This window comes from Oreochromis niloticus, linkage group LG6 (assembly GCF_001858045.2).
Source record: "Oreochromis niloticus isolate F11D_XX linkage group LG6, O_niloticus_UMD_NMBU, whole genome shotgun sequence".
Lineage (NCBI taxonomy): Eukaryota > Metazoa > Chordata > Actinopteri > Cichliformes > Cichlidae > Oreochromis > Oreochromis niloticus.
Window position 1 is genome coordinate 25,678,781 of NC_031971.2, and position 25,791 is coordinate 25,704,571.

General features: G+C 40.2%; 1 protein-coding gene across 7 annotated transcripts in view; it reads right to left on the reverse strand.

Annotated features, from left to right (window-relative positions):
- The window catches only part of septin9b (septin 9b), a 72,000-nt gene that overhangs the window by 18,352 nt on the left and 27,857 nt on the right, over window positions 1-25,791 (reverse strand). For 4 of the 7 annotated variants that reach the window (XM_005469971.4, XM_005469969.4, XM_005469970.4 and 1 more), the window contains exon 2: window positions 23,907-24,584. In XM_005469971.4, coding sequence (XP_005470028.1) covers window positions 23,907-24,584 — 678 coding nt within the window. Of the gene's footprint in view, window positions 1-9,886; window positions 10,042-13,767; window positions 13,835-23,906; window positions 24,585-25,791 lie in introns of those variants that run through there. The other 3 variants (XM_013272983.3, XM_013272986.3, XM_013272985.3) reach the window with 3 other exon arrangements.

Consider the following 25,791-nt stretch of genomic DNA (forward strand, 5'->3'; position numbering starts at 1 on the left):
TTGATAAAGCTTACAGTTGGGGTTGGCCCTTAACCACCATAACCTTAGTTATGCTGCTATAGGCTCAGGCTGCTGGGGGACGTCCCATTCTCCACTCACTTTTGTCAAATCCCTGTGCATTCATGCGTCACTAATGCATGTCATTAACATCTGTCTACATCGTCCCGTAGTTTGTGTTGTTTCCTGTTCATGGTGTCTCTGTGTCATCTTTTTTTCTACCTTCTTCCACTTAGCAACCAGCTAACCGGTGTAGCAGATGGCTGCCCCTTCCTGAGCCTGGTTCTGCTGCAGGTTTCTTCCTGTTAAAACTGAGTTCTTCCTTCCCACCTTCTCCAAGTTCTTGCTCAGTGGGGAGCATTGGACTATTTGACTGGTTCTGTCTCAAATATGGGGTCTTCGATTTATAATACAAAGCACACTGAGAAGCTTGTGTGAGCTTGTGTGATATACATAAACCTGAACTGAACTGAATGTCTACTAACATAACATATAATTTCAACCTTCTACACACTCGCATAATACTGAGTACCTCTGAACTCAATGACCACTTCTTCTCTAAGCGAGACAAAGAGCCACAATTTTGGACCACATGTAAGGTTATTGCACCTTCAGCAGTCTCTGTGGTATCCATCAGACCTCTGACTTTCAGACTGTGACGGTCTAATGTTTAGTGGACGAACTACCCATGTGGCTTGGCTAAAATTCAACAAATCAATCAATCAGTTTAACCCATGCTGTAATGTAAACCTTCTGGCAATACTGCACAGTGTGATCATTTAGAGCAGCACAGCTGTCCTCAGGAAACCCAACACATAACTGCTGTCTCTTGGACATGATACAATAAGGTTTTTGGATTGGTATTTCTTTAGCCTGTGTTTCAGAATATTTGTACAGCTTTACAAATTGTTGTTTGGCTAACTATGCAAAATTACATCAAGTGTGAATGCAACAGTAGCTTCTTGAATGACAGAATGCAAGATTGCTTTAATGATGACATCCAGAGCATTTGCCAAACTGCCTTCTGGTCACCCTGACCATGCCAGCCCCAGACCACCTACTACGTTATAAGTCTGCTTTCTAATAATGGACAGCCACCAGCTATGTGGGGTAAACAAGCCAGGGTACTGAAATCCTGTAAAATCAGGAAAATGTGTGATACACGTAGGGGAAAAGGAGAACAAGTATCGATACCAGAAGAGTACCTGAAAGCTCTCTGCTGTCAAGCATACTGAAACCTGCTGTTTTTAAAGTAACTTCTCCTTTTCCAAGAAGAACCAAGAACTTTCATTTTTAATCTCTGAGCTAACCCACAGCTAATTGATTAATATAATTAATCGCTGAGCTACGCATTAACTGACCACTAGCGGGCATCTACTTTACTAAGAATTACTTATGGTCCTCACGTACATAAGAGACAATTCTGCCAAAACCATTTCTTCATCAGATCTTGATTATAATCCTGTAAAGTTCCACAAGAAAAGCACCAATAACGCTTGCTAGTGGCAAAACACATTTATCGCCAAACCTCATTCATAAATGAACAGAAACAAAGCCTGTGACTCAGATCATGATTTGGCTGCCACAGCCGTTGAATAAAGACTGCGTCTACATGAGAGAGACTCAACGGAGTCATCATAATGGAACAACATATCAAACTGTGAGATGCAAGCAACTGAAGGGAAAGTGCAGAGGACTACAACGGTGCATCAAGGAGCCTCAGCTGAGCACCTATACTGATTAAGCACATTACATTTATTTCACTTGCCTCGAATCTTCCTTCAAATGAAAACAGCTTTATTAATCTGCAAAAATATTCTGTCTTAAGATCACTTTGAAGAGGAAAAAAGAAAAAAAAAAAAAACACACTAGACAGAGGATGTTTTGCCTCATAATATGAAAAGGCAGCACTTTGGAATTAACTGATTTCAGAGCTTTGTTTAATGAATGGAGAGGAGTTCAAGCCTTTTCACTGCATGAATGGATAGATCCCATCAAAGAGATTACTCCAATCTCTTGTTAGTTATTTTCAAATGAGGGCACTTTATGGGAAGCTGACGTTCATTTGTACTCGTCTCAAGATGCCATCTTGCTGTTTTCTTCTTGCTCTTTAGAAGTCGACACAGTTTTCTTCACAAACATATTTTATGTTGTCTTAATGGCGAAATGTGTCTTTATTTAATAGGAGTTGCATGCTACAAAATAATTGCTCCATTAAAACGAGTTTCAGTTGTGCGCGTTTTCTAAAAGATTTCCTGTTTGTCACAGAGGGCCTCACAGCAGACAAACCACAGCATTTACATCCGCACTGAAACGGTTTGTACAGCTTAAAGGCATACACCAGCAAACTGTACTCACGTGGATCAATCAATTTGCCACAAGAAATACTATTTAGCACTTGTACAGTATCCTCCATTTCTCTGAATTTAACCTTGTCAAGTGTGTGAAAGTAATCCCGAGGTTGTTAGTCATGTCATCGGGGATATTTTAGCCTTACAGAGAAAGTTCTGTATATGCAGATACTGCAAAGGATATTTAGACCTTATCTGCCCCCATTCTGACTTTTCTTTTTTGAACTTTTTCAATCTTATAGAAATGAACTGCTGAATAAATCAACTATTTGTTTAATCAACTATTATTTCTTATCATTTTCCACTGCTATCCCATTTGATACCTTATGTAATAGAAATGGACTGGCATGTACATCGTGCTTTTCCAGCCTGAAACGACAAGTCATATTTAACCATACATACAGAAAGTGCTTTGGTTTATAGACTTCTTTTGCCTTAAATCCACAACCAAGTTAGAATCACCGATTGACTTAACGTGCATGTCTATGAGCTGGTGCAGGAAACTGGAGTACATGGAGGAAACTCATGCAATTACAGAGACCGCTTGCAAACTGTGCACATAAAGGCCCATACTGATCAGGAGAGTCAAATATGAAAACCTCTTAGATTTAGGTGACAGTGCTACAGAGCATCTCAGTTTAAAATAGATAAATATCTGCATCTACTATATGAAAAAGCTTTCACAAAGCCTGAAATAAACTGTGTCTGTCTTCAATTTATTTCATACAAGAAATATGAACTTTTCTGGGAGAACCAAGTTGTTGAATTTCATGCAGTTGCCTTTTGTCACATGTAGCACACGGCTGCTGATAGTTTGCCTTAGCTGGGTGGTTTAGGTGAAGGTGCATTATCAAGGACATGTGACAACCCCTCGCTCGCTGGTAATTAACTGGAAAGTTATCTGCGCTATTCTTACATGGCCCCATTTGGGCATTACTCAGACTTCGTACCAGTCAGGGGGCGGATTAAAGACATTTTAATTTCCAAACAATCTCTATCAGCTTATGTCCTCAGAAGATTGTGGAGGGAGTGAAAGTGAGGGAGTGCTCATCATCCAGGAGTTATAGAATAGAAATGATTACCGTTTATCTTCAACACCAGCAGTTTTTTGTAGACAAAAACACAGAACGGCTTTCAGGCAGCACTTCTTATATTGTAAGAGTAGAAAGATAGACCACTTTGAGATTTCAAAACATGCATACTATGTAGAAATACAGCTGACAGATCAAAAAGCGCTATCCTGGACACCAAACCCACTGTATTGTAATATAACCTTCCTGGAAAACTAACACACAGTATTACTCTTCAGTCAGATATAATATTCTGTTTGGCTGTAACAGAGAATCCCCTTCCCATTCCACATTCACACATAACTCAACACTCCCTCCCAAGCCCTTCATTAAAATCCCATCAGGCATATCATATCCAACTCTACATTTAATATTCACCAAGTGAAACTTGAACATGCCTTCCCAAGAAACAAAGCCTTTATTGTCTTCTCGAACAGCCTCCTCAAACCAAAGAAATTCAGTTTCCATCGATCCGCGGACGCCACATCACCACTTTTCAGCCCTGCTTTAAATTACATGAAAGTTTTTCTCTGTTATTGTTCGACTACAGCCAAGACCCTGACAAGGCTGCAGAGGGAAAAGGAAGCAGGAGGTGAAGGAGAGATAGAAGAAATGAGCAAAATGAATCAGTGCATGTACAGCATGTAATTAGCGCAAATGAGCCAAACTGTTTAAACGCTGTGGTCGATGACTGACACTACTCATAAGGAAATTGTGCATTTTGAGGATTTTACAGCGCCCCCCCTAAAGATTTACTGTGGGGCTTTTTAGCCTTTATTTTTGAGATGACAGTAGAGTAGACAGGAAAACAAAGAGTGTGGGTTGGGGAGAGAGCAGCAAATGGTCAAGATGCACTCAAACCTGACCCCGGCAACAGCCATATGCCGCCTGCTTAACCCAGTATGTGAGGATTTTATAGCTGGCCATAATTTCCTTTTTTTCCTGGATTCAAACAGTTCATCAGATAAATGGTTTAAAGTGCATGCAACTACAACGCTACAAATGTTTCTAGCCTCATAGAAAGGAAAGACAGAATTATGAAAAACTTTTTGCTAGCATCCTCTGAAGCAGTCAGAGAGTATTTAACTTTGTTGCACTGAGGCTCAACAGAATGCCAAAATAACCAAGGACATGGTCTGCAAATTACTTGTGGCTAGAAGTCCTACATATATTGCATTGGTTGAATTTTTGTTTACATGCAGCAATGTTAATAAGCAGCATCTCTGTTATAATAAAATACAAACACAAGACTTGGTTTATGTCTTGGACTAACTTGAGTTTTTAAAGTTCTACTGAACTTTACATTTTCAGATCTTGATTACCTCCCTGAAAGTTACTTGTTAAAGAGTCGGATTCTTTACTCTAAGTGAAGCGTTTAATGTCTGTTGACGAAAAAAATAATTCTCTGGGAAATCTTGATTAGCTCTCATACTTAAATCACTGACAAGACCACTTTCATTCAATTAATCTTAATAATGAGGGTAAATGTGGATTACAGTTTGTGGTTCTCCTCTTTCTTCCTGTGTTCAAAAGCTGTCCAGTCACTCCCAAGGGGAGGTGAACCCTGGGTAAAAGGAAGATCAGGTCTGTTGTCGCACTCACACACCATTACTGACAGCTTTTTAACACCATCTGCTTTCCGAATGCTCTGTTATGTTTTTTAAAGTCATGGTTCCCATGAGTCGAATCCCCTAATCCTTTCCTTTCCCATGTGTGTGTGTTTTTCTGTTGCTGTCCTCTATTCTTCCTCTCTTCTTAAACCAGAAATGACATTTCCAGAGGTCCTTTGGTGTCTCGCTCTCGAGAGGAAGAGATCGTTAAATTTTATGCCAGCTGCTGTCTAGAGTTCAATAGATAGACCAGAGAGAAGAAGGTAGGCACAAGAGTACACAGTAATACAAGTGTTGCATGAATACAGGGTTAATATATGCACAATTTAGCATCCTCTAATAATTAAATGGAATATTTCTATGCTGAATATCAGTTAAAGAATTTAAAAAGATTTTCATCTTCAGGCAAAATTGCATTAAGACCCAGTGCTACTCAAAGCTGCTGTTTTTTTAACTGACCATTTTCACCAATAACTTTAGTTGCATGCAATATCAGACAAAAGTAGCCTATAGAAACTGTGACACAGAGACAAAATAACACAATTACAAAACAAAACAAAAAAGGGCATACAATGTTGCATTTACACTTCAAATATATGCCTATATTAGCAATCAACTCCTGCTACAAGGGCGTACAAGATTGTCTTCAAAGAAATGTGACAAGACTGAATCACCGAAATCTCATAAGCGTGAACGTATTCTTGTCAAGGACTCCAGTCATAATGATAACATACGCCAAACGCAGGTCTGAAGTTTAAACACACAAAAGCTATAAAGTCGACTAGTCTAAATAACACGACTGCGTATCGTGTGGGAATGCTACAAATGCAGCTCACATTTCCTTTTTCCTTCAAGGTCTATTTCCAAGTGGTGTTTGTATCATCTTATCCATATTGCAAACGCTCAATCCACAAGTCCTTCTTAAATCCTTATGAAAGCCTATGACAGCTTTTACCTGGTGAAGCTGACTTGTATGTCAAGCGTATGTGCGCTTTTAGCAGCACAGGCCCCCAGCTTAATCCTTCCCTGTGTTCTGTTTGATGGAGATAACATGATGACATGTTTACAGAAGGCAGTGACAGAGCGAGGTTGACAGCTCAAAGTTGGAAGGGTAGTGGAGCCTCTCACTGGGCTCTCGTGTGTATCACTGACAGAGGACATCCCTCAAACATAATCCCCCCAATTTGTAAGTTCAAACCACAGGAACACAATGATTAAAAGGGGACCTATTATCCTTATTTCCAATTTTACATTTGCATTCTTGAATTCTAGTAGACTAGCTTTGCATGATTTTTATTTCAAAATAATCTTTATTTCTCTGCTCGGCCTTTTTGCAGCCCCTCAGTTTATACTGTGCCTGAAACAAGCTGTTTTAGCTCGTTTGCCTTACACTTTCTTCTCATTGGTTGCCCCTCATTAACTGAAGGTTTCAAAAGCAAGTCTGAGAGGCTGCTGTATTATGTCTCAGTGGCATGATAATGATCCAGGAGTAGAAAAAACTGTCTGAAACAGAATGCTTACAGCAATCTGAAGCCTGATGTTTCGGGCTCCCCTGCTCATTGTTAAAGATCACAAAATGATTTTAAAAAGAGAATGTATGGAAATTTGGGGAAAAAAAACAAAACCCTAATAGATCCACTTTTAAAGGTTCTCCTTTCTGCGTAAAATGGCTTGATTTTGTGAGGTTAGTCAAGGACAGAGCTGACACAAAACTAAAATAAGAACTCAAGAAAAGGTCTGGAAAATGCTACTGGCCCACTTCATCTTTCAGTCTTGTAACATGACAGCCCACTGAGAACGCAGCCGCTGTCCCGATGTGGAGCAAAAGCAGATGGTGTTGATATGCCACTCGTAAATGTCTGGTAAGGACCTTTACCAAAATACCTCACAAAGATTGAAAGCGTGAGAGTAGATGACCAGAGAAAGCTGTAAATGGAGGACCCTTTAGGTGAAGGGCGAGTCAAGAAAAGAATAAAGGAAAAGAAACATGAGCCAAATGAAACAATATCAGTGACAAGCTGAAAAACAATATGAGAATACAAAGCCCAGCGCAGCAGGGCAGACACTGTGGTGCTGAGTACCACTGTGAGAGCCCGCTGTTCTGGGCAGCGCTCAGCAGACGGAGAGACCACAGCTGTAACTCAGAAGCCCGGGTGTTTCTGCAAAACATGGAAGGGGAACTAGGAGGGTCTCGCCACAGAACCATCCACAGCTGCAATAAGGGAAGTAGGATAGGGCAAAGGACAAACAAAGACCATAAAGGAATAAATCAAGCAACCACTAAGCATCAAGTGGGAAAGGGGCTGGCTTGTTTGCATATATCAATGTGCAGCACTTAATTGGGGGAAATGAGAAGCAACATGCTGTGCACAAATGGCTTCTGCACTTAAAGACAGTTTTGTTGTACCCTTTATCTGTTCAGGAAAAACATCCAGCTAATCGGGTCTCTATTAATTGACCCTTTCCAATGCAATTATATAGACAAGCTACAAGTCAGGACTTCAGAGTGAGCAAAAGCTAAAAATTGATTCTAATTTAAAGAACCATGAGGTATCTGTGTGCAAGCCAAAGGCCAAATTTTATCATTTTCAATTACGAGTTTAGAGTCAAGATGCCACAGCAGAGCATAATATTATAGACTGGTGCAGTTCTGTAGAGCAGACCACCGTAAATAATAATCCACTCTCCCCCCTCCACCCAGCCAGTGTCGGCAGGCCCACAAACTGTCACCTCTGACAGGACGTGACATGTCTGACTTCCTCCAGGCACTGACATACATGCAGACAGAAAATGTCAGCTGTGGGCAGATAAACAAGCCATTTTTTAACTAAATGTGACATTTATGACACGTGCATTTTACAAAGAGTTATTTCCTACCGCCAACTGACAAAGACAAGAATAAATAAAAACAAGAAAGACACGCAAGCTTTTAACATGTGGGTAAAAGGTGTGCAGGCTAATGTGTGAAAACATATTCTCAGCCTGTTTCTTAATAGAAAAACAAGTTCACACTACTCCTCTCCGCTCAGCACTTCTTCCTTCAGGGAAAATTCTTTGGTCAAGAACACCAGAAGTGTGTTGAATGTCAAAAATGACACCAGCAGTGGGTTGTGTGTCCACAGGGGTGGATTTATACCTTTAAAGGATCAGGTTTGAAGTCTTTATGTGCTCGCAAAACAACAATAAGTCTCTGAAAATGATCCATTTGCCAAAGCTCACGATAATGCAAGACTTAATTACAGAAGGGGAAGTAACCCCCTGCATTTATTTTGTGCTGCTAGCCCCAAAGAATCCTAATGAACTGTTTATCTCTTGTGATTGAATTACTTATTATTATCCAGCTGCAGTAATCTGATTAGTAGCATGTAAACAATGGATGACTGACTTTAACCAAAGGATTTTGTAATAATGCTTCATGTAAATCAGATGTGAGGCATTAGGAGTAAGTAATATCAAATGCATTGTGTGATAAGCCATAACAGTGACAGCAGCCTGACTGCTGTGGGAAAAACACATTTAAATTAATTTCCTAATTCAATAATGTTCTGGTGGTATTGTGGTGCTACAGTGACTTCAGGGTAGCAACACAAAATGCATGCATTTATTCATGCAGACTCAATACGCAAGGATGAATGCATCTCTTTACTTATCAGACATTAAGATGAAATGCAGCTGCTTCGTGTTGGTTAACAAGAACATTTCCAATAATACGTAACAAGACAGCAAATGGAGCGGAAAGATCCATCTGCAGACTTTGTGTGTGCTACATTAGCTATGAAATGAGTAGGATTTAAGGGCATTGTATCTAACAAAGCAACTGTTCAGCTACTGTACTAAAAAACGGGTAAGAGAAGATCATGTGAGATGCCTAAAAGTATGAGATGTAGTGCGGATTTCAACAGCTATCCTGTCGTAAAGGGTGAAAAAAAAGCAAAGTGACTAATCACATCCTTGCACAATTTTCTTCCCACTTGAAGCAACTGACAGGAGTTAGAGGAAGAGACAAGTCCTTCCCTGAGAAAGTCTCAAGGCAAATCTCAAACTCACTACATGACCTGTTTGACTCTTCACCTTTAGCTGAACTTGGCAACAAACTCTCTGGAGAGAAGACACAAGGGATTGACAAAATTAAATCACATCACAACAGCTTAGGTCCATCGGTGCTTGGCTAATCCACTGCACTGGATCAAACTGAGCCTTGAAACTCTGATGTGAGGAGAGCTGAGGCTAAAAGAAGGGATCCTTACTACAGAGAACCCTGGAGACATGCAACTTAAAGAGGAATAGGGGCTACCCTGATTGGTCAATCACTCTGCCTCTTTATGCGAGGCTGACTACCCATGCATGCTTCAGAGTTGAGGACACAATGGGGAGGGAAAGCAAGAAAGAAAGGGAGAGGGTAGGAGGAGGGGGGAAAGTAAGGAGGGGGAAGAGTAGCAATGGGGAAAGTAAGGAGGGGGAAGAGTAGCAATGCTGACCCCCCAAACTCTTCCCGATGGTTGAACAATAGGAAAGAAGAAGAGTGGGAAAGGGAGAAAATTTAAGGTATTCACACTAAATTTGGCTAGCTGTACAGATCTCCTGCCAAAAAAAAAAAATAAAAAAAAATCTAATCTACTCCCAGCTTCAAAACTTTACTTTCTGCTGAGCACACATGAAGCACCTGGCAAACTAACTCTGACACCAAACAGCCCCAGAGGACACATTTACCCCCTCCCCACACACCGACACACCGCCCTTTTGTTTCCCTCTCCCTCCCTCTTACAGCCTGCCCCCTTTTATGCTTTTTCTAAAACCATTCCCCACTGTTAGTGCGAAACAGAAAAGTACACGGTAAACATAAAAATCCACAACTCACCCAACCCTTTCCTCTCCTTCTCTCTTTCTTCCTCTCAATCACAGATTCAGCTGTAGAGGCCAGGCTGCCGCTTCTCCTCCCGGCCACGCCCACACGTGGTCATGTGACTGCCATCCCAAGTGGCTAAGAAGGCATTCGGCAGTCACACCCCTCATTCAAAGAAAGTGAATGAAGAATATTGTGGATATAGCGAGCTATCCTAAACCACATTTATTATAGATAAAGTTTTATGTCTTTATGGGAAAGGGAAATTACAAAAGAAGAGTGTGTGTTTGCACAATACAACAGGCAATACCTACTTCCCTGTCCTTATGTGTGCCCATATGCTCTCTACCACCCCCAACTGCTTTGCTTCACAGCAAGGAGGGTAACAGATTATCTGTGTGTGCACACTGACAGCATTTGGTCTTTCCTTCAGTCCTCAACGCATTGCTCCTCTTTCTGAAATAATAGGCAGCACACACACACCAACATGCATCCTCCTCCCTCCAGCTGTAGCTGACTCATGACCAAAACCATGACTAATTCAGAACATTTCAGAGTTTATAAAAATAAAACTATATAAAGGAATATTTTGTGAAAAATGCTGTAAAAGGATCTACTTGTTTTATACACCGTTCCCTTTTCAGCTTCAGTTTCCCCTTAAAAACTGGGAACAAGGAAATAAACTCATAGTTTGGTAGAACGCCCCCACCCCCAGTAATACTTCTAAAGCTTACCAAACAATTAGTGAGTGTTGTTTTGGAGGGTTATGTGTTGACCAGGTATAGTGCCTTCCTGTGGTCTAAGGCGGTTGATATAAAGACTCAAAGAATGATTAACTTTGGTTGTTTCCTTCTCTTTTCAGTTGTTATGCTTAGCCAGCTGGGCTTTAGCTTTGCCTCAGTGGGCTTTAGGTACACATTTAATTGGCAGACGTAAGAGTAGTCTTTGCAGCTATAACCTGCAACCAAAAACTCAATACGGTTATTTCCAGTGATGCCAAACTACTTGTACTTCCAACAGAAAACGAATGTCCTGGATGTTCCCCCTGTTACACATGCTGTTTTTATTTTGCTGTTGTAACCCAGCACCGCTCAGTGTATGAAATAGTCGTGTAAGAACTAGACTGTACTTGTGTGAAGCTGCACTGAAGTAAGCATTGGCTGCAAAACAGCAGAAAGTATTTCCAAATCCCGAATGTTCCTTGGAAATCTGTAGGCCTTGCGCTCCTGCTTCCTGTGTCCCTCCTCTCCCACAACACAGAGGTTCACATTGATCAAATCCATCCCTCCGACTGAGAAATACTAATAGCGCAGTCAGCGTGCGAGGAGCTGTTTTCTGAGAACAGATTTTTATGAATAAAGACAACGAAAGATTTCTGCTACAAAGTGGATTTCATCTTAACTTACTGGAAGAAGAGCGTGATTAATTTGCTCCTTTGTTGACTTGGCTCTGCTTTTTTTTCCATCAGCAAGCAGGCTGAAGGTCTGACAGAGGTTTTCATAACATTCAGCAGAAATACTTCCTTCCTGTCAAAAATGGAGCTGAATCTGACTCTTGGCAGCGGTTTTGTTGTGAATATGAAACCAAAGCAAACATGCAATATGGTGTGTTGTGGGTATCAGGTACCCAAACATATTCACTGCTGTTATCAGTTTGCATATACAAGCTACGAGTTTTTAAGATACACATCTCAAACGTAGAAACAGGTAACTTGATTTAACACTGAGCAACTGCTCAGAAAGTTTACATTCACTTCCTTCACTCGGACGATGATAAAACATTAGCTTTACCACAAGACTGGCTCAACAGTGTTATCTGATGTCTGTATCTAGAACACCAGCATAACTTTGTGAGACATAATTTATGGTTAATTGTCCTGTGATCTATATGACTATAGCATCTAACAGCTTTTAGCTATATGCAGCAGTTCTGTTTCCAGGTTCAGTTTAGGCTATGTCCTGGGCTTTAACCACAGCTGTCATCAGTTTCAATTATGAATATAAATCTAATGAACTTTTTCTACCAAAGGAAAAAAAAAAAACCCAAAAAGATAAATGTTTTCACTGTCCCCCATGCCTTTTTGGGTGACATGCTTTTTGACAAATTTGCGTTTTATCAAAGAAGATATATCTCCTTCAGTTGTCACCAGACAATAAACAATGTTGTCAGTATGGACCTTGCGACACACCAGTGTCTGAAGTTCCCATTTCCTCTTGGAGGAAACAAACATCAAAGGAGAGGTCTGATGGTTTATTAGTGCTGCAAAGAGCCTAAAAGACACATTTCAGAAAAAGCAGGCGCAGTATGTGTGTTTGTGCATTATAGATTTCTTTACTTATCAGTGTATATTTAGAGTGTAGTATGCATCCCATGTTAAAATGCTATGACTCATATCTGCACAACAAATAAGTGATTCAGACGACCAAAATAACCCATGAAAACGATCACCTCTACTTCAGTCACACAGTGCTATCTGTGGCCTGATCCATGTGTCACTGCTTCACTGTAAATCTAAATAAATAAATCTAAGGAGTTTCCTCTTTCACTTTAATTTCAGCTCAACTACGTCAAGCCATTAAAACCTGTGGTAACCGAATGCTAATATGTAGGGATGGCTGAGGGGAATACGAGCTTCGCCTTAAAGCCAAAGCTGATTTCTGAAGGCCACCCAATCAGGGCAGAGCACATACTGAGCTGATTAAAAGAGTCGCTTCCATGACTCAGCGGACTCAGTGACACATCCTCCCCTGGAGAGGTGGGGGAGCCGAGGAGAGAGAGAGCAGAAAGCAAAGGGAAGGAAGGCCGGGAGGGAAAGAGGAGGCAGAGAAGAGAGATAGCAGCAGGAGAAGTAGCGGGTGGGGGTGGTTGGGAAAATAAGGAACAAGACAGAGAAGGGGAAAGAAGAAGAACATCTGGCTTGGCCTAGATATCTATGGGGAAGATAGCTGGGTCTGCTGGAGACTTCCTGTTGTGTTTTTTTGCTGTGGTTGCTCTGCTCTCCTGTGGTGCAAATGGAGACAGCATGTGTGACGAGCGAGGACACCCAAAAGTGTTCTCGCAAGACTCAACTTCTGGTTAAAATCGATGAACATACATTAACAGCTCTGCTGGATTAATCTGCAAATATATCTCCAGCTACTTCACATGTTGACAGTAAAATATTTCACTCCTCCGGGTTTTTTTCTTCAGCCTGCAGCTTGGACAGTTTATCTCAAGGCTACTATAACGTATGCTGTATACAAGCTCATGCTTGTATTTTATTAGCTTTTTACTGTACTAAACTAGAAACGAATGTGCTTCATTCTTTCTTTCTTTCTTTTTGTTTTTAACAATGATGAACCATTGAAGATAAAGTGATTTTGTGGTCTGAGCAGTTGTTTAAAGAGATGTGTCTGCTTGTGGTTTACTGTTTCTCTTAAAAAGCCACTAAAGCATTCCCAGCTGGACTGCTTAATACAGAGACGAGTTAAAAAGACAAAGAGAAGTAGAAGCCTCTTCCACTTTCAATTACCATATTTAAAAAAAAAAATCCCATTCATTCTTCTATAAAGATGTTTCCTTTAAAATGTAACCACATCACCATTCTGGTAAGAACAACATGTTTTTCCAGTTCATAGGAATGAAACCAATATTGTAAGAGGAAGTGCAGAATGGTGTCTCATAAGACATTAAAACACTGATGTTTGCAAAAATGTGAATTGAAAAAATGTTTTAAAAAACTCTTTTCCTGCACCAATTTCCCTGCATCCCCATCTGAGGGGGATTCATTGTTCATCCTTTTCCGTGATTGGCCTTAATGGAAACCAGGCAGTTATTCTGCCTCCGTAAGGAGATCGTCCAAAACAGCCAAGCTCTCCTGCAGATATGAAAAAGACAGTGAATGAACAGATACTCACACAGGGGTTCTGTCTTGTGGTTGTTGTACATCTCACTGCAAGTAGAAGTCATATCTCCTGAAAGCACTTTTCCTTCTGCACCTCTTTCTTACTTCCACAAGTAAAAGACCAGGAGTTAGACAAACCAGCAGCCTCTTCTAGTCCATACAAGCCAGTGTGTGATCTCTCACAATGTCCTCTAGTCTTCCCTGCTGACCACTAAACAGAAAAACTACAGAGAAATGGCCTTGTGGGGAATCCCTAGCCCCCTGCTAGGTCTGCAGGGGCCAGGATTGGAGATGACTCAATTCTAAAAATGAGAACAGGACGGAAGGAGCTCTGTGATTAAACTGTTTGTGCGGTCACGGCATGTCTTCGAGAAACATCTAACTATGTTATGATGCTAATTAAATCTAAACAGAAACCTGGGATGTGCACAGACATGGAAGCAGATAGAGACGGAAAATGAAGTTCAGCTTCTGACATTATAAATATCCTTCTTTTGTAACTGGTGTCAGCATTCGTTTGTCGACAGGACAAAAATACCACATAAGGCTTCCACTGAACATTGAACCTCAGTTTGATGGTGCATGAGAGACGAATGAATCTGAGGAAACTTGTCATTTCTCTGTGCAGTTGTGTTTTCCACCCTTATCTGCCCACTCTTCCACTGAGTGATGCTGATGACTACAGTTGGCTGTGTACCATTACCGAATCCTTCACACCATCAAGGCTGGACGGGAAAGTTCACCCAAAGTTCCTTCAAGCTCGATTGGTAGATTTCTTTTCTCAACAGATGACGGGGTTCTTCAAACAAGGTAATTGCACTGAAAACCACAAAGCTGCAGGCATATTATCTAAATCCCTAAACTATCATTGTAAATCCCAGTTATAGAAAAAGATTCAGATCACTGCTTTTAGAGTCTGTGCTGATTACTGGAAAGTAAAGACTTGAGCATCAGTAATGATGCTTGCCCTTTCTGAACTGAGAAACCAATCAGTCAGCAGCGCAGCATGTCTGAATCAGGCTTACAAAGCTAATCTAACACATTAATCAGCAGGGTGAAAAGGTAAGAGCGCAAAAGAGGCGATGAAGATTATTAATATAAAAAGTTATGTAGCACTTCAGCTTTTTTTTTTCTTAACTTCATTCTCTGTCAGTAAATGTCATTTACTGATATTGAAATTTTATACTTTTAAATTTCACATGTGCAAAGTCAGCACAGTTCAGCGTTGCCTACAGGCCCACAGGCACAACTCATGTGCCTGTAATATCAGAACTTATACTTATTTATGGAGAAATTCTGAAATTATATGGATAAAGATCACATTTTTATATCTGTGCTGTGCTGTTTCTAAGTGTCCTAAACACACTTTGTGTAAAATACACTGTGTGTTACCTGAATGTTGGCTACTCCATGTGGTATAAAACACTAATTAGTTAGATGAAATTTGTTTTCTATTCTGTTGCACTCACCAAAATCTGCTGTGCACTCCATTAGATAATCACCTGTTGTTGGTGCACAATAAGGGACAAGACTGCACAATCTTTATTTTGGGGTCCTTTTCCATGCACATTCACTTCAGACATACTAACACACCAGTCCCTCCACCTTACTTGCTTCAGCAGATGGTAAGTCTGTGATGCAAAAGGCCATCTGTCTGTCCATGCACAAAACAGCCCCCCATCCCCTCTTACACATAGAGCTCAGTATATTCTCTATCAGCCAACAAGTGGATAAAACCTCATTAGTAGAAAATGTGGAGACAAACACATGAACTTTTATTCTGCACTGAAACGACTCTACGCAATCATGATCTGAAATGTATTTTACCCCGACTCACACACAACCATTAATCACAGCCTGACTGAACAAGAGGCGTTAACCAAACAAGCCCACCAGATTTAAAAGTGGGGAAAAAATACTGTTTTTGTCAGCTTCAGAATTTGAGTTATATACGTTTAATACTGCCTACTATCATGATAATGCAATTCATCATCATTTTGGTCACATTTTAGGTTTGTTTGTAAATGTTTTTGATATGATGATAATGGATTTAATGCTCAGTTTCACCATCTGAAGATATCTGAAGATCAGTTCTTTAAATTTATCAAAGTTTTACTGAAAAAACAAAACAATAGCTGATAATAGCACGCCATATTCCATTTTAAACTCCTCTTTAATTTCATGACCAAGATAAGAGATATGATTTTCCCATCAGCTTTTCCTAGACAAATGAATCACTAGCCACATATCTAGATAAATAACAAGGAAGAATCATACGCCGGAAGGCCAGATAAATGAAGATAATGTCAACAGACTAAATGCTATCTTGCCTTCCTTCATTAGGCTCTGATGGCCCATATCCTACTATCTGTCTTTTTCTCTTACGGCAAGGTTGCTGCTTCTTTGTCGTGTGTGCGTGTGTGAAAATCTAAAGCTGAGCTGTTAACGTTTTGCCAAAAGTCAATTTCCTAGTCAGATGAGATTAGTATATGCAAAGTAGTGCATGCTTGGGTATACATATGCTTTAAAATATAAGTGAAGGAGAACTATGTGAACATGTTCGGGTTCACAGCATGCAGGGGTAACTGAATGAAGAAGGGGGTGTTTACAGCAGTTTGGGGATTTGGCATAATGACTTAACAGGACAGAGGTCTTTCTGCAGTGGTGGGAAACTTCTTTAACCCTTGACTTCCCCCAGATGCTCAGTGTAAACTTTAACTTCCGAAAGCCTTTTCTGGGTGAGAGGGGAACTGTGTGTGTCTGTGTCTCTGTGTGTGTGTGTGACTATTTATCTGGGGCAGAAGGGCTGTCCCTTTCCCATTATTCAGCTCCACCTTCCAGTGTAAGATGTTCATTGCAAATAAGGAAAACATTTCATGTCAAGTCTTTTTAGTGTCTGCACACTTCAAAGAACTGCAAAGCAGTTTATTGAAAAAATGTCTATCCCACTGATATATTGGTGTATTAAAAACATTCATAACATATGAATGGAAAAGCCTGACATCTCTTTTCTGCACCAGCGTGGTTCAAATTTCTGACCCCGGAGCTTTTTTCTTTATTAAGCTCCAGCCATGAGAGAAAGCGCAGTTGTATGATAACATTTTTCATTTGTAAATTAAACTGTCTGAAAAAGCATGAAACACAGCTTTATTTTACCTGCCACCCAGACTCAAGATTTACTAATCACACACTGCCTCCTGGTGGCTTGTTATGGAAGCACAGCGACAGTGAAAGTCATACACAAGATAATAGGAACTGACGCTTGTCACTGCTGTCACTGCAGGGCATTTTTGAACTGAAAAAATAGATGTAAACTGGAGGCTTGCTGACTTCACATGAGCAAAAGTGCTCATTAATTTGAAGCACAGCCAAAGACACAGACATGAAGAGTTTCCCCTTCAGCGCAAGAGCGTCATTTTAAGCCACAGACATTTCTCATCATCATGATCAAGGACCTTGAATTATTTGGCAAAAATGTACTTCTATCTAAAAAAAATCTTATTATAACCAAACAGAAGAGAAGATTTTCAAACAATTCAAACAAAATGATTCTCGGCATTAATGAAAGAACAACCAAACTTAAGTAGGATTTTATTCCCAGTAAGGAACAGCTCCTCCTCACAAGCACATAGGTAAAGGCCTCCCCCCCCCCCGAAGGGTCACACTGAGTAATGGTCTGGGATCAGTCCAGAGTAATTACACTGGGAGAGGATTGACCCCGCATGTGCCTCTGCCGGAGGGTGCATGTTTGCATGTGTGTGTGTCGATGAGAGACAACAAAAACACACACACACGAAAAAAGAGAGATTAAGAAAGCATGCTTGTTTGTGTGTGCATGTGTGTGTGCGTGTGTGGCCTTTTTTGACCTATAGACAAGCAGAGACAAATCGCCCTCCACCCTCTGTGGACGCCTCCTCCCCACTTTCAGAAGGTCAGTCCAAACTAAAGACAAATGGCTTCACTTGGTCTTTCTTTCACAGTGACTACATTTTAATTATGAACAGAAATGTAAATAATAATAGGAATCTATTAAGGCAATAGGCAGGCATATTCCAGCTCAGCAATAAAGCATTCTGTCCAGCCGAAATGAGGATATCTCTTTTGTTCCGTACCATCACAACAGGAAGACAGGACACAATGGCACGACATGAAGCGACTCCTCAGTAACACCCATTAAATACACATTTACTCTCAAAGCCATAGCCTTGGTTTCCTTTCCAATTGTATTTTTAGTGTGGTAACAGTAAAAAAAAACAAAAAACAGGTGATGAAAAGACACTTTCTGATGTTCTGAATGTCCTCTTCACCCTTATCACAACAAAATACTAAAGAAGTGAGCAAATGAGGTTACTGGATGTGACCCTTCCCCAATGATAACCTATACCAGTCCCATCATCCCAGAGATAAAGACTATTTATGGTCAACCGCTCTAATGAGTTACTATAAAAGTCCATGTTTGATCTTAAAATGAAGGCTTTGCCGGCAAGAAGAAATTGTATTAAAGCTGAAAAATGTGTCAGAAAAAATCGCTAAAAAAATTCTGACTACAGGTGGTTCAAGCATTTCTGTCCAGAGATATTACAGCTCCTTCTGCAATGAACTGATGAATAGCAGGCCTGACTGTCAAGATAACAAGTGGACCAGATACCCATCAGAATGCCTCTGGCCTGAAGTGAAGCTTTGTTGTTACGTTTCTAAGACGTGCTGGATCAGTTTAAAGCTGTTACTTTAAAAAATCTGCTTCTTTCTGCTTCAAGTACTTAAGCTGCCATATATCACAGCTGAATCGAGCACAATATTGAGGTCTTTTAATATTTCACCACATTATACAAGATAGAAATTCTGAATTTGTTTGAGATTTAAACATGTGTCTCCCAGTTCAGCTCCTTGGTTATTATCAGCAAAATTTTGACTAGAATTCTGTAATGAAACAGTTTTTAACAATAAACTTTTTAAGGAACCTAATAGACTAAAAGGGTGAATAAACCGAAGACAGTGGCTTACAGATAAATATAAGAAAACTCCAACAAGTGTTAATGTCAAGTCCAAATGTGCATTTGAGTCTTTGTGCATCTGTTGGGAGTAGAACAGCCGTCCACGTCCCTAGCTAAAACACCATAATGAACTTAGTATGTCCAGTTGCCTAAGATGACATCTGTTGCTATGATTTGGTGCAGTATAATAAAATTTGACAGAATTGTGCGACCTCTGTTGACTTAACCCTCCTCAGATGACGTATGTGCTATTCATTGATCTACCAGTGATTGTAGGTCACACAGCAGTGGATGTGCGTGCACATTTCTTTTCATGCTGACCTTTTACCTAAACATCCTGGCGTATTTCATTCCCCTTAATGCTCACATCAAAGTACGGAGGGATATTGTCGAGGAAGCTGACTAACTTAGATCACATGACCCTGTGAGAGGAAGTGCTCTGCTGTGAGGTCAGCTGCAGGGGAAACAATCACACTGAGAGAACACGGAAGGAAGCAAGCACAGCATACACTATGTGTGTGTGTGCGTGTGTGTGCGCACGTGCATGTGTGCATATGCACTCAAATGATGTGTAATGTCATCTTTCTGGAAAAACTGAATAGGCCGGAAATCAGGGCATTTAACAGAGTCAACCAAAACACTTGTAAAAAGTCATATGGAAAAAATAATCAAATCATAATCAGTAGTTGTAGTGTTGCAAATAACTCTCTGTTATCTATGTGGCAGATACACTTCAGAAATTTCAAATCTGTGACAGTAGTGCATTTATAAGTGAAACTTTGCAGATGTGTTTTTGCCACAATTCTCTTTTGCATTTCTGCAGAAGCGGGCGGGCCCATTCACAGCCATAGGGCCCTCCAGGCAGGTCACCCCTCATTTAGACCCCTATTTGGGCCTCTCCCTGTGGACAAATAAGTGGCTACAACTCCCATAATATCGAAGAGAACCATTTAAAACTCTCAGCACACCGTCAAGAGATTTATAGTAATATGCAATAAAAAAAGACTATAAGTACAACGTGACATACTTACAGCACAGGCACATGAGTGCACTGGGACACTTTTTGACAACAAATGCCAAATGATAAAGTGCAGTTTTCATGGTAAAACTAGTGTAATATTTCAAACCAGGTAAATATAAAATTAAATGTCTAAAATAAGCAGGAAAACACACACATTATGTTTCATCAAGTGATAATTGCAAAATACTTGGCAATGTTGATAATAGCAATAAGCTGATATATCCAGTACAGCATAGTTTTGCATTTTTATACTAGTTTTGGAATGATGCAAGCTAATGGCCATTTAATTGGCATTCGTGACTAAAGGTACAGCCAAAAACGTAACAAATAAAGCAGATGGGTGTAGAGTCTGTGGCCATAATCCAGTTTTTCTATAATAACAATTTAATAAATGACACTGTGAAAACAGTGTGACGTGACAGTGGTTACTCCCAGGGATTAAAATACTTACTCATCACCGGAATCTGCGAGAGAGATTTGTAGTAAATTTGCAAATGAATGCTAATGATGATCTTTAAAAGCCATTTGCAAATTAATTTGCAGATCCAACTAATCTACACTCCAAGGAAATAAAAAGAAAATGTCACGTTTAAGTTTTATCCCAAAAACTCCACAAAGCTACCCATTCATACATTCCTTATCCATATTTGTCTCCATCACTGAACAGGTTGCTGGGCTCTCCCAGTGTTAATACACAGAAACAGACCTTCACACTAATGCCCAATTTAGTATCATCAGTTACTCTAACATCCATGCTTTTGGATTGTGGAAGGAAGTCAGAGTACCTGGAGACAATGCCCACAGACACTGACCTTCCACAGGTATTTTTGCTATGAAGTGACAATGCTAACTGCCGCGCCACTGTGCCATCCACGGATTGATTATATATTTGCTTAATATTGTGGATGCACAATTAACTGTTCTTTCAAAATTTGGTCACACTTACAAAGGTTTCCTTGGGCTGCTGAGACAGAGCTTTAGATGTAATCATTCAGCATATAGCGAGACAATAGAAGACAGTGAGAGAAATGTGTATTTGTTCATTGGTACAGAAGAAAAGTTTTAATCTTTATGTTCACTTCTGCCACTTATGCTGAAACAGCTCAAACCTTTTCAATTCAATTCAGTCAAATCATAACAACAGTTGCCTCAAGACACTTTATATAGTAAGGAAAAGAACCTACAATAATACAAAGAAAAAAATAGAAAACCCCAAAAATCATATGACCTCCTATGAGCAAGTGCTTTGGTGACAGTGGGAAGGAAAAACTCCCTTTTAACAGAAAGAAACTTCTAGCAGAACCAGGCTCAGGGAGGGGTGGAGAGGAGGAAGACAGGACAAAGACATGCTGTGGAAGAGAAGCAGAGAGATGTACAAACACATAGGGAGTGAAAGGGTGACTGAAGAAGAAACACCCAATGCATCATGGGAAACCCCCAGCAGCCTAGACCAATTGCAGCATAACTAAGGAATGATTCAGGGTCACATGATCCAACGCTAACTGTATGCTTTATTAAAAAGGAAAGTTTTACGCCTAATCTTAAAAGTAGAGATAGTGTCTGTCTCCCGAATCCAAACTAGAAACTGGTACAAAAGAAGAGGGGCCTGAAAACTGAAGGCTCTCCCTCCCATTCTACTTCTAAATACTCTAGGAACCATAAGTAAGCCTGCAGTCTGAGAGCGAAGTGCTCTAATAGGGTGATATGGTACTACAAGGTCATTAAGATAAGATGGGGCCTGATTATTTAAGACCTTGTATGTGAGGAGCAGGATTTTGAATTCAATTCTGGATTTAACAAGGAGCCAATGAAGGGAAGCCAATATAGGAGAAATATGTTCTCTCTCTCTAGTCCCTGTCAGTACTCTTGCTGCAGCATTTTGTATCAACTAAAGGCTTTTCAGGAGGTTTTTAGGACATCCTGATAATAACGAATTACTGTAGTCCAGCCTAGAAGTAATAAAGTGCAAGAACTAGTTTTGCAGTGTCACTCTGAGACAGGATGTTCCTAATTTTAGAGATATTGCGCAAATGGAAGAAAGCAGTCCTACATATTTGTTTAATATGTGTATTGAAGGACATATCCTGGTCAAAAATGACTCCAAGGTTCCTCACAGTGTTATTGGAGCCCAGTGTAATGCCATCCAGAGTAAGAATCTGGTTGGAAACTGCATTTTAAGATTTTTAAGGATGAGTACAAAAACCTCAGTTTTATCTGAATTTAGAAGCAGAAAGTTAGAGGTCATCCAGGTCTTTATGTCTTTAAGACGTTCCTCCAGTTTTACTAATTGGTGTGTGTTATCTTACTTTATGGATAGATAACGTTGGGTGTCATCTGCATATCAATAAAAATGTATGCTCTGAAACCTGAAGGAAACTCTTCAATGAAAACTGTTCCTCCACAGATGATCATTTAGCTTCTTTACAACTGCTCTTTTAAGAATTTTTGAGATAAAAGGAATGTTGGAGATTGGCCTATAATTACCTAAGACAGTTGGGTCAAGTAGTGGCTTTTTCAGTAACGTTTTAACTACTGCCAGCAGACTTTTGACTTTTGCTACAGTGCTGAAGAGAAACCTAGGGTTGTTTTTATTTCCTTCAATCAGTGAAGATGTTCTAGCTTTACAGAGGGCTTTCCAGGCTAAATTATGATCTTTTAAATTAGTGAGGCACCATTTCCTCTCCAGCTTACAAGTTATCTGCTTTAAGGTGCGCATTTGAGAGTTATACCAGGGAACCAAGTATGACTTGAGGCTTTCTTTTTCAGAGGAGCTACTGTATCAGTGAAGAAGTAAAAATATTAAAAAGACAATCGAGCTCTGTGGGAGTAGCGTTCAGGTAGCTGCTCTACACTGAATTGGTGCAAGGCACATAGCATAGCGCAAGGCATGTAGCTGGATGTAGAGTTTTCAGAAAACACTATGTCCAGATGAACAGAATAAATGTTTTGAGATGCTATCTATAGGTTTTTAATTAAATTGGCTTCGCAAAAAACACAACTGCGCGTTGTAAAATGAACAGGAAGTGATGCTCTACCATAGAGAGACCCAGTACATAAAGATGGTGTTTTAAGTTTGTCAAATACCACATTTACCTGAACATAAACATAACCAAAAATTATATTCTGTATCATGATCAGTCATTTGAGCTTTAAGCGGCTCCTCAAAAATACTACACAGTCCTGTGGGATAAAATCATTTCTTTTATCGCTATGGTCTTACTTCATCTTTCTTACCTTGTATTTAAGACAAATACTATTTAGCTGCCATAATTACTATAAAGGTCAGGCTTTCATTATATTACAAAACTACCCTGGCTCTGATACGCTATTCAGGAGAGACATGGATAACCACAAATACAGACAGCCCAGTCTACTGTTTCTACCCAGAAACAGGCCTCCAAAGATAAGTTTTCTTGTATTACTGACAGACACGCAGACATCAGATTAATCAAACCAGCTGCTCTTGCTGCTGCTTTTTCCTTGGTTAGAGATCTGATACTTGGGTCACTTTGTGCAGAAGGGAGAAGGAAAAAATAAAGTCCAAAAGGAAGTTCAATAACATCAGAGATCAAATAAAATGCAATCTGGAAAATGTGACAACATTTCTCACCGGGGGATTTTCAAATGTAAACTCGCAGTCAGGATTGAAAAGTTGCTGCTTTCTCATCACATGAGAAAATGTAATTGGTTTTATTTGACTTTAAGACAGTCTTTTATAATCCTTTTAATCTCTTTTCCACTGATGATATTCCCACATCAATATGGTAAGTCAATGCTAAAGCAATTACACAAGCTGGTGAACTATATCAATGCACCAAAGCACCACTTTACTAAAGACGTTAGAATGCATGAGTAGACAGCATGTTAACAAATCTGAGCAGTTTGTCAAAGAGAATTTTCCAAATCAACAACAACCAACAGCATCTATCTGAAACAACAGCCTTAAGGGTGTATGATACAAGGAGCAGATGAGAGGCTAACAAGTAACCTAACAAATGTCATGGAGATACCATAAAGTTACTGTGTTTCAGATGTGTTTTTTCAAAAAGGCAGACATAATTTCAGGGCATGACTAGAAGGAAAAATATGAGTGGAATAAGCGTGGGTTGGACTGATATATGGTGAAAGCAGACTTACTGTCAGGGTTGGGGGATTTGCGTCCATGGTTAGGCGAGGAGCAGCGGAAAGTGGTGACGATGGTGTTGTGGTGAGGGTTGGGGTGGTGTGGGTGGTGCACTGCTGGATGGTGGCCATTGTTCTCGGGAGGTGCTTTAGTGATGCTGATATCAGGTTTACGGATATCCCCTGGACTAGGGGGCTCAAACTTGCGGGTGTGATTTTGCTCAGGGGCTCGGCTGGTCCCGTTGTTGTTCATGCTGCTCTCATTGCGGCGTGAGACCGGGGAGTCAGTTGGCGTCTTGGCAAAAGTCACCTCCCTCTTGTGGCTTGTCTCGGGCGTCTTGGAGTGCCCCAGGACTTCTGGGCGTTTCAGGGCGCTGTTGCTCACAAAGCGTGTTGAAGCAGGGCTGGTGACATTATCGACCTGCTTGCTGGAGGAAGAGATGTCGATGGAGAGTTCAGAACGGCGGGACACAGGCTCCGGAGTCTTGGAACCTCCTCCACCCATGATAGAGCGGGGCTGGGTATAGTTGAGGTTGTTGTTGTTAGCGGCCGGGGTGGCAGAGCCGAGGTCACGATAGTAGATGCTGGTGGGAGACATGGCGTTACGGTGAGGTGAGTTGGTTGTCCGGCGGGAGCCGGGTGAAGAGTGAGATGAAGTGTCAACATCCTCTACCTCAAAGGACCTCTTCAGGGCTGCATGAAGGAGACCAAGACAGCATTTTATTCAAACAGTCATTCAAGTGGACGCAAGCAGTTACAAAGTGCTTTACAAGTCATTTAGAAAAAAAGCAAAAAGTAGATGAATTTACAATAAAATAAGATAAAAAGCGCTGATTAATAACAACACAAAATCTAGTTAAAACACAAATTAAATAACAGAAAAGTATTGGCCTATGTTGGTAAAAGAGTTACCCACTACATATGTAACTAAAGTAAGCAAATAGTAGTACATAAGTACAAAAACAATCTTCAGAAATGTATGGACAACATAACTAAGCTATTGTTATTCCTTATAGAAATGCTTCAATTCATAAGTAGCAGTTTGCTCTTTTACTGCTGTCTGGCATCAAAATAGTTTAAATCATATTATGATTTAAACATATATGACAAGTGTGGAAATTTTAATGAAGTAAAAAAGAGGAAAAACACTCTTCTGCTTCACAAATGCATGCAAGCAAGCAGTATCTCTAACTTGTACTTTAACATAGTTACTTTTCACATAAAACAGAGCACGATATGTTGAAAGTGCGTTAATTTGCTGGTACAATTTCTTAAACAAATCAAGCTCATCTTTCTACAAACAATTGGTGGGTGGAGACTGACGTTTACAAGTAGCAGGAACAAAGTCATAAAAAAGCCATCAAAAAGGTCAAACCAATTAAGTGAGAAATATAAAAAGTTAACTGTTTTTCTAAAGGCATTATGAACAGCACCCAACTAGTAAAGCGCCTGGAGTTTGAGGGTGGAGAAGCTGTAGAAACAATTTTGGTGGCACTCGATAGAAACAGCATGCGCTAGTAATTAAGCCGTATACTGTATCTAATTTCATTCTCAATCACCAGCAGCAAGTTTTTCGCTGCCGTATGGACTGACATGTTTAAGCCAGTCCATGCGTTTCTTTGTCACGACCTTGCTTGCTATGTGTGTGGTACGCTACAATATAAAATTCTAGGCTTTCACACAGAGTCACTCGAAGCGTTTCACGGCATGTTATAGCACACGCAATCAGTCAAACATCGACTGCCAAGCATCTGGGCAAAAAAAGTCCCAAGACTCCCTGTTTTTGAGCAAAGTCAACACACAGATAAAGGCACATAGTTCCCCAAGGTTAGTTGTGATGTGAGAAAATAACTGCACTGTCCAAGAAGACACTGAAGGATGGAATCACCCCCTGGTAAGA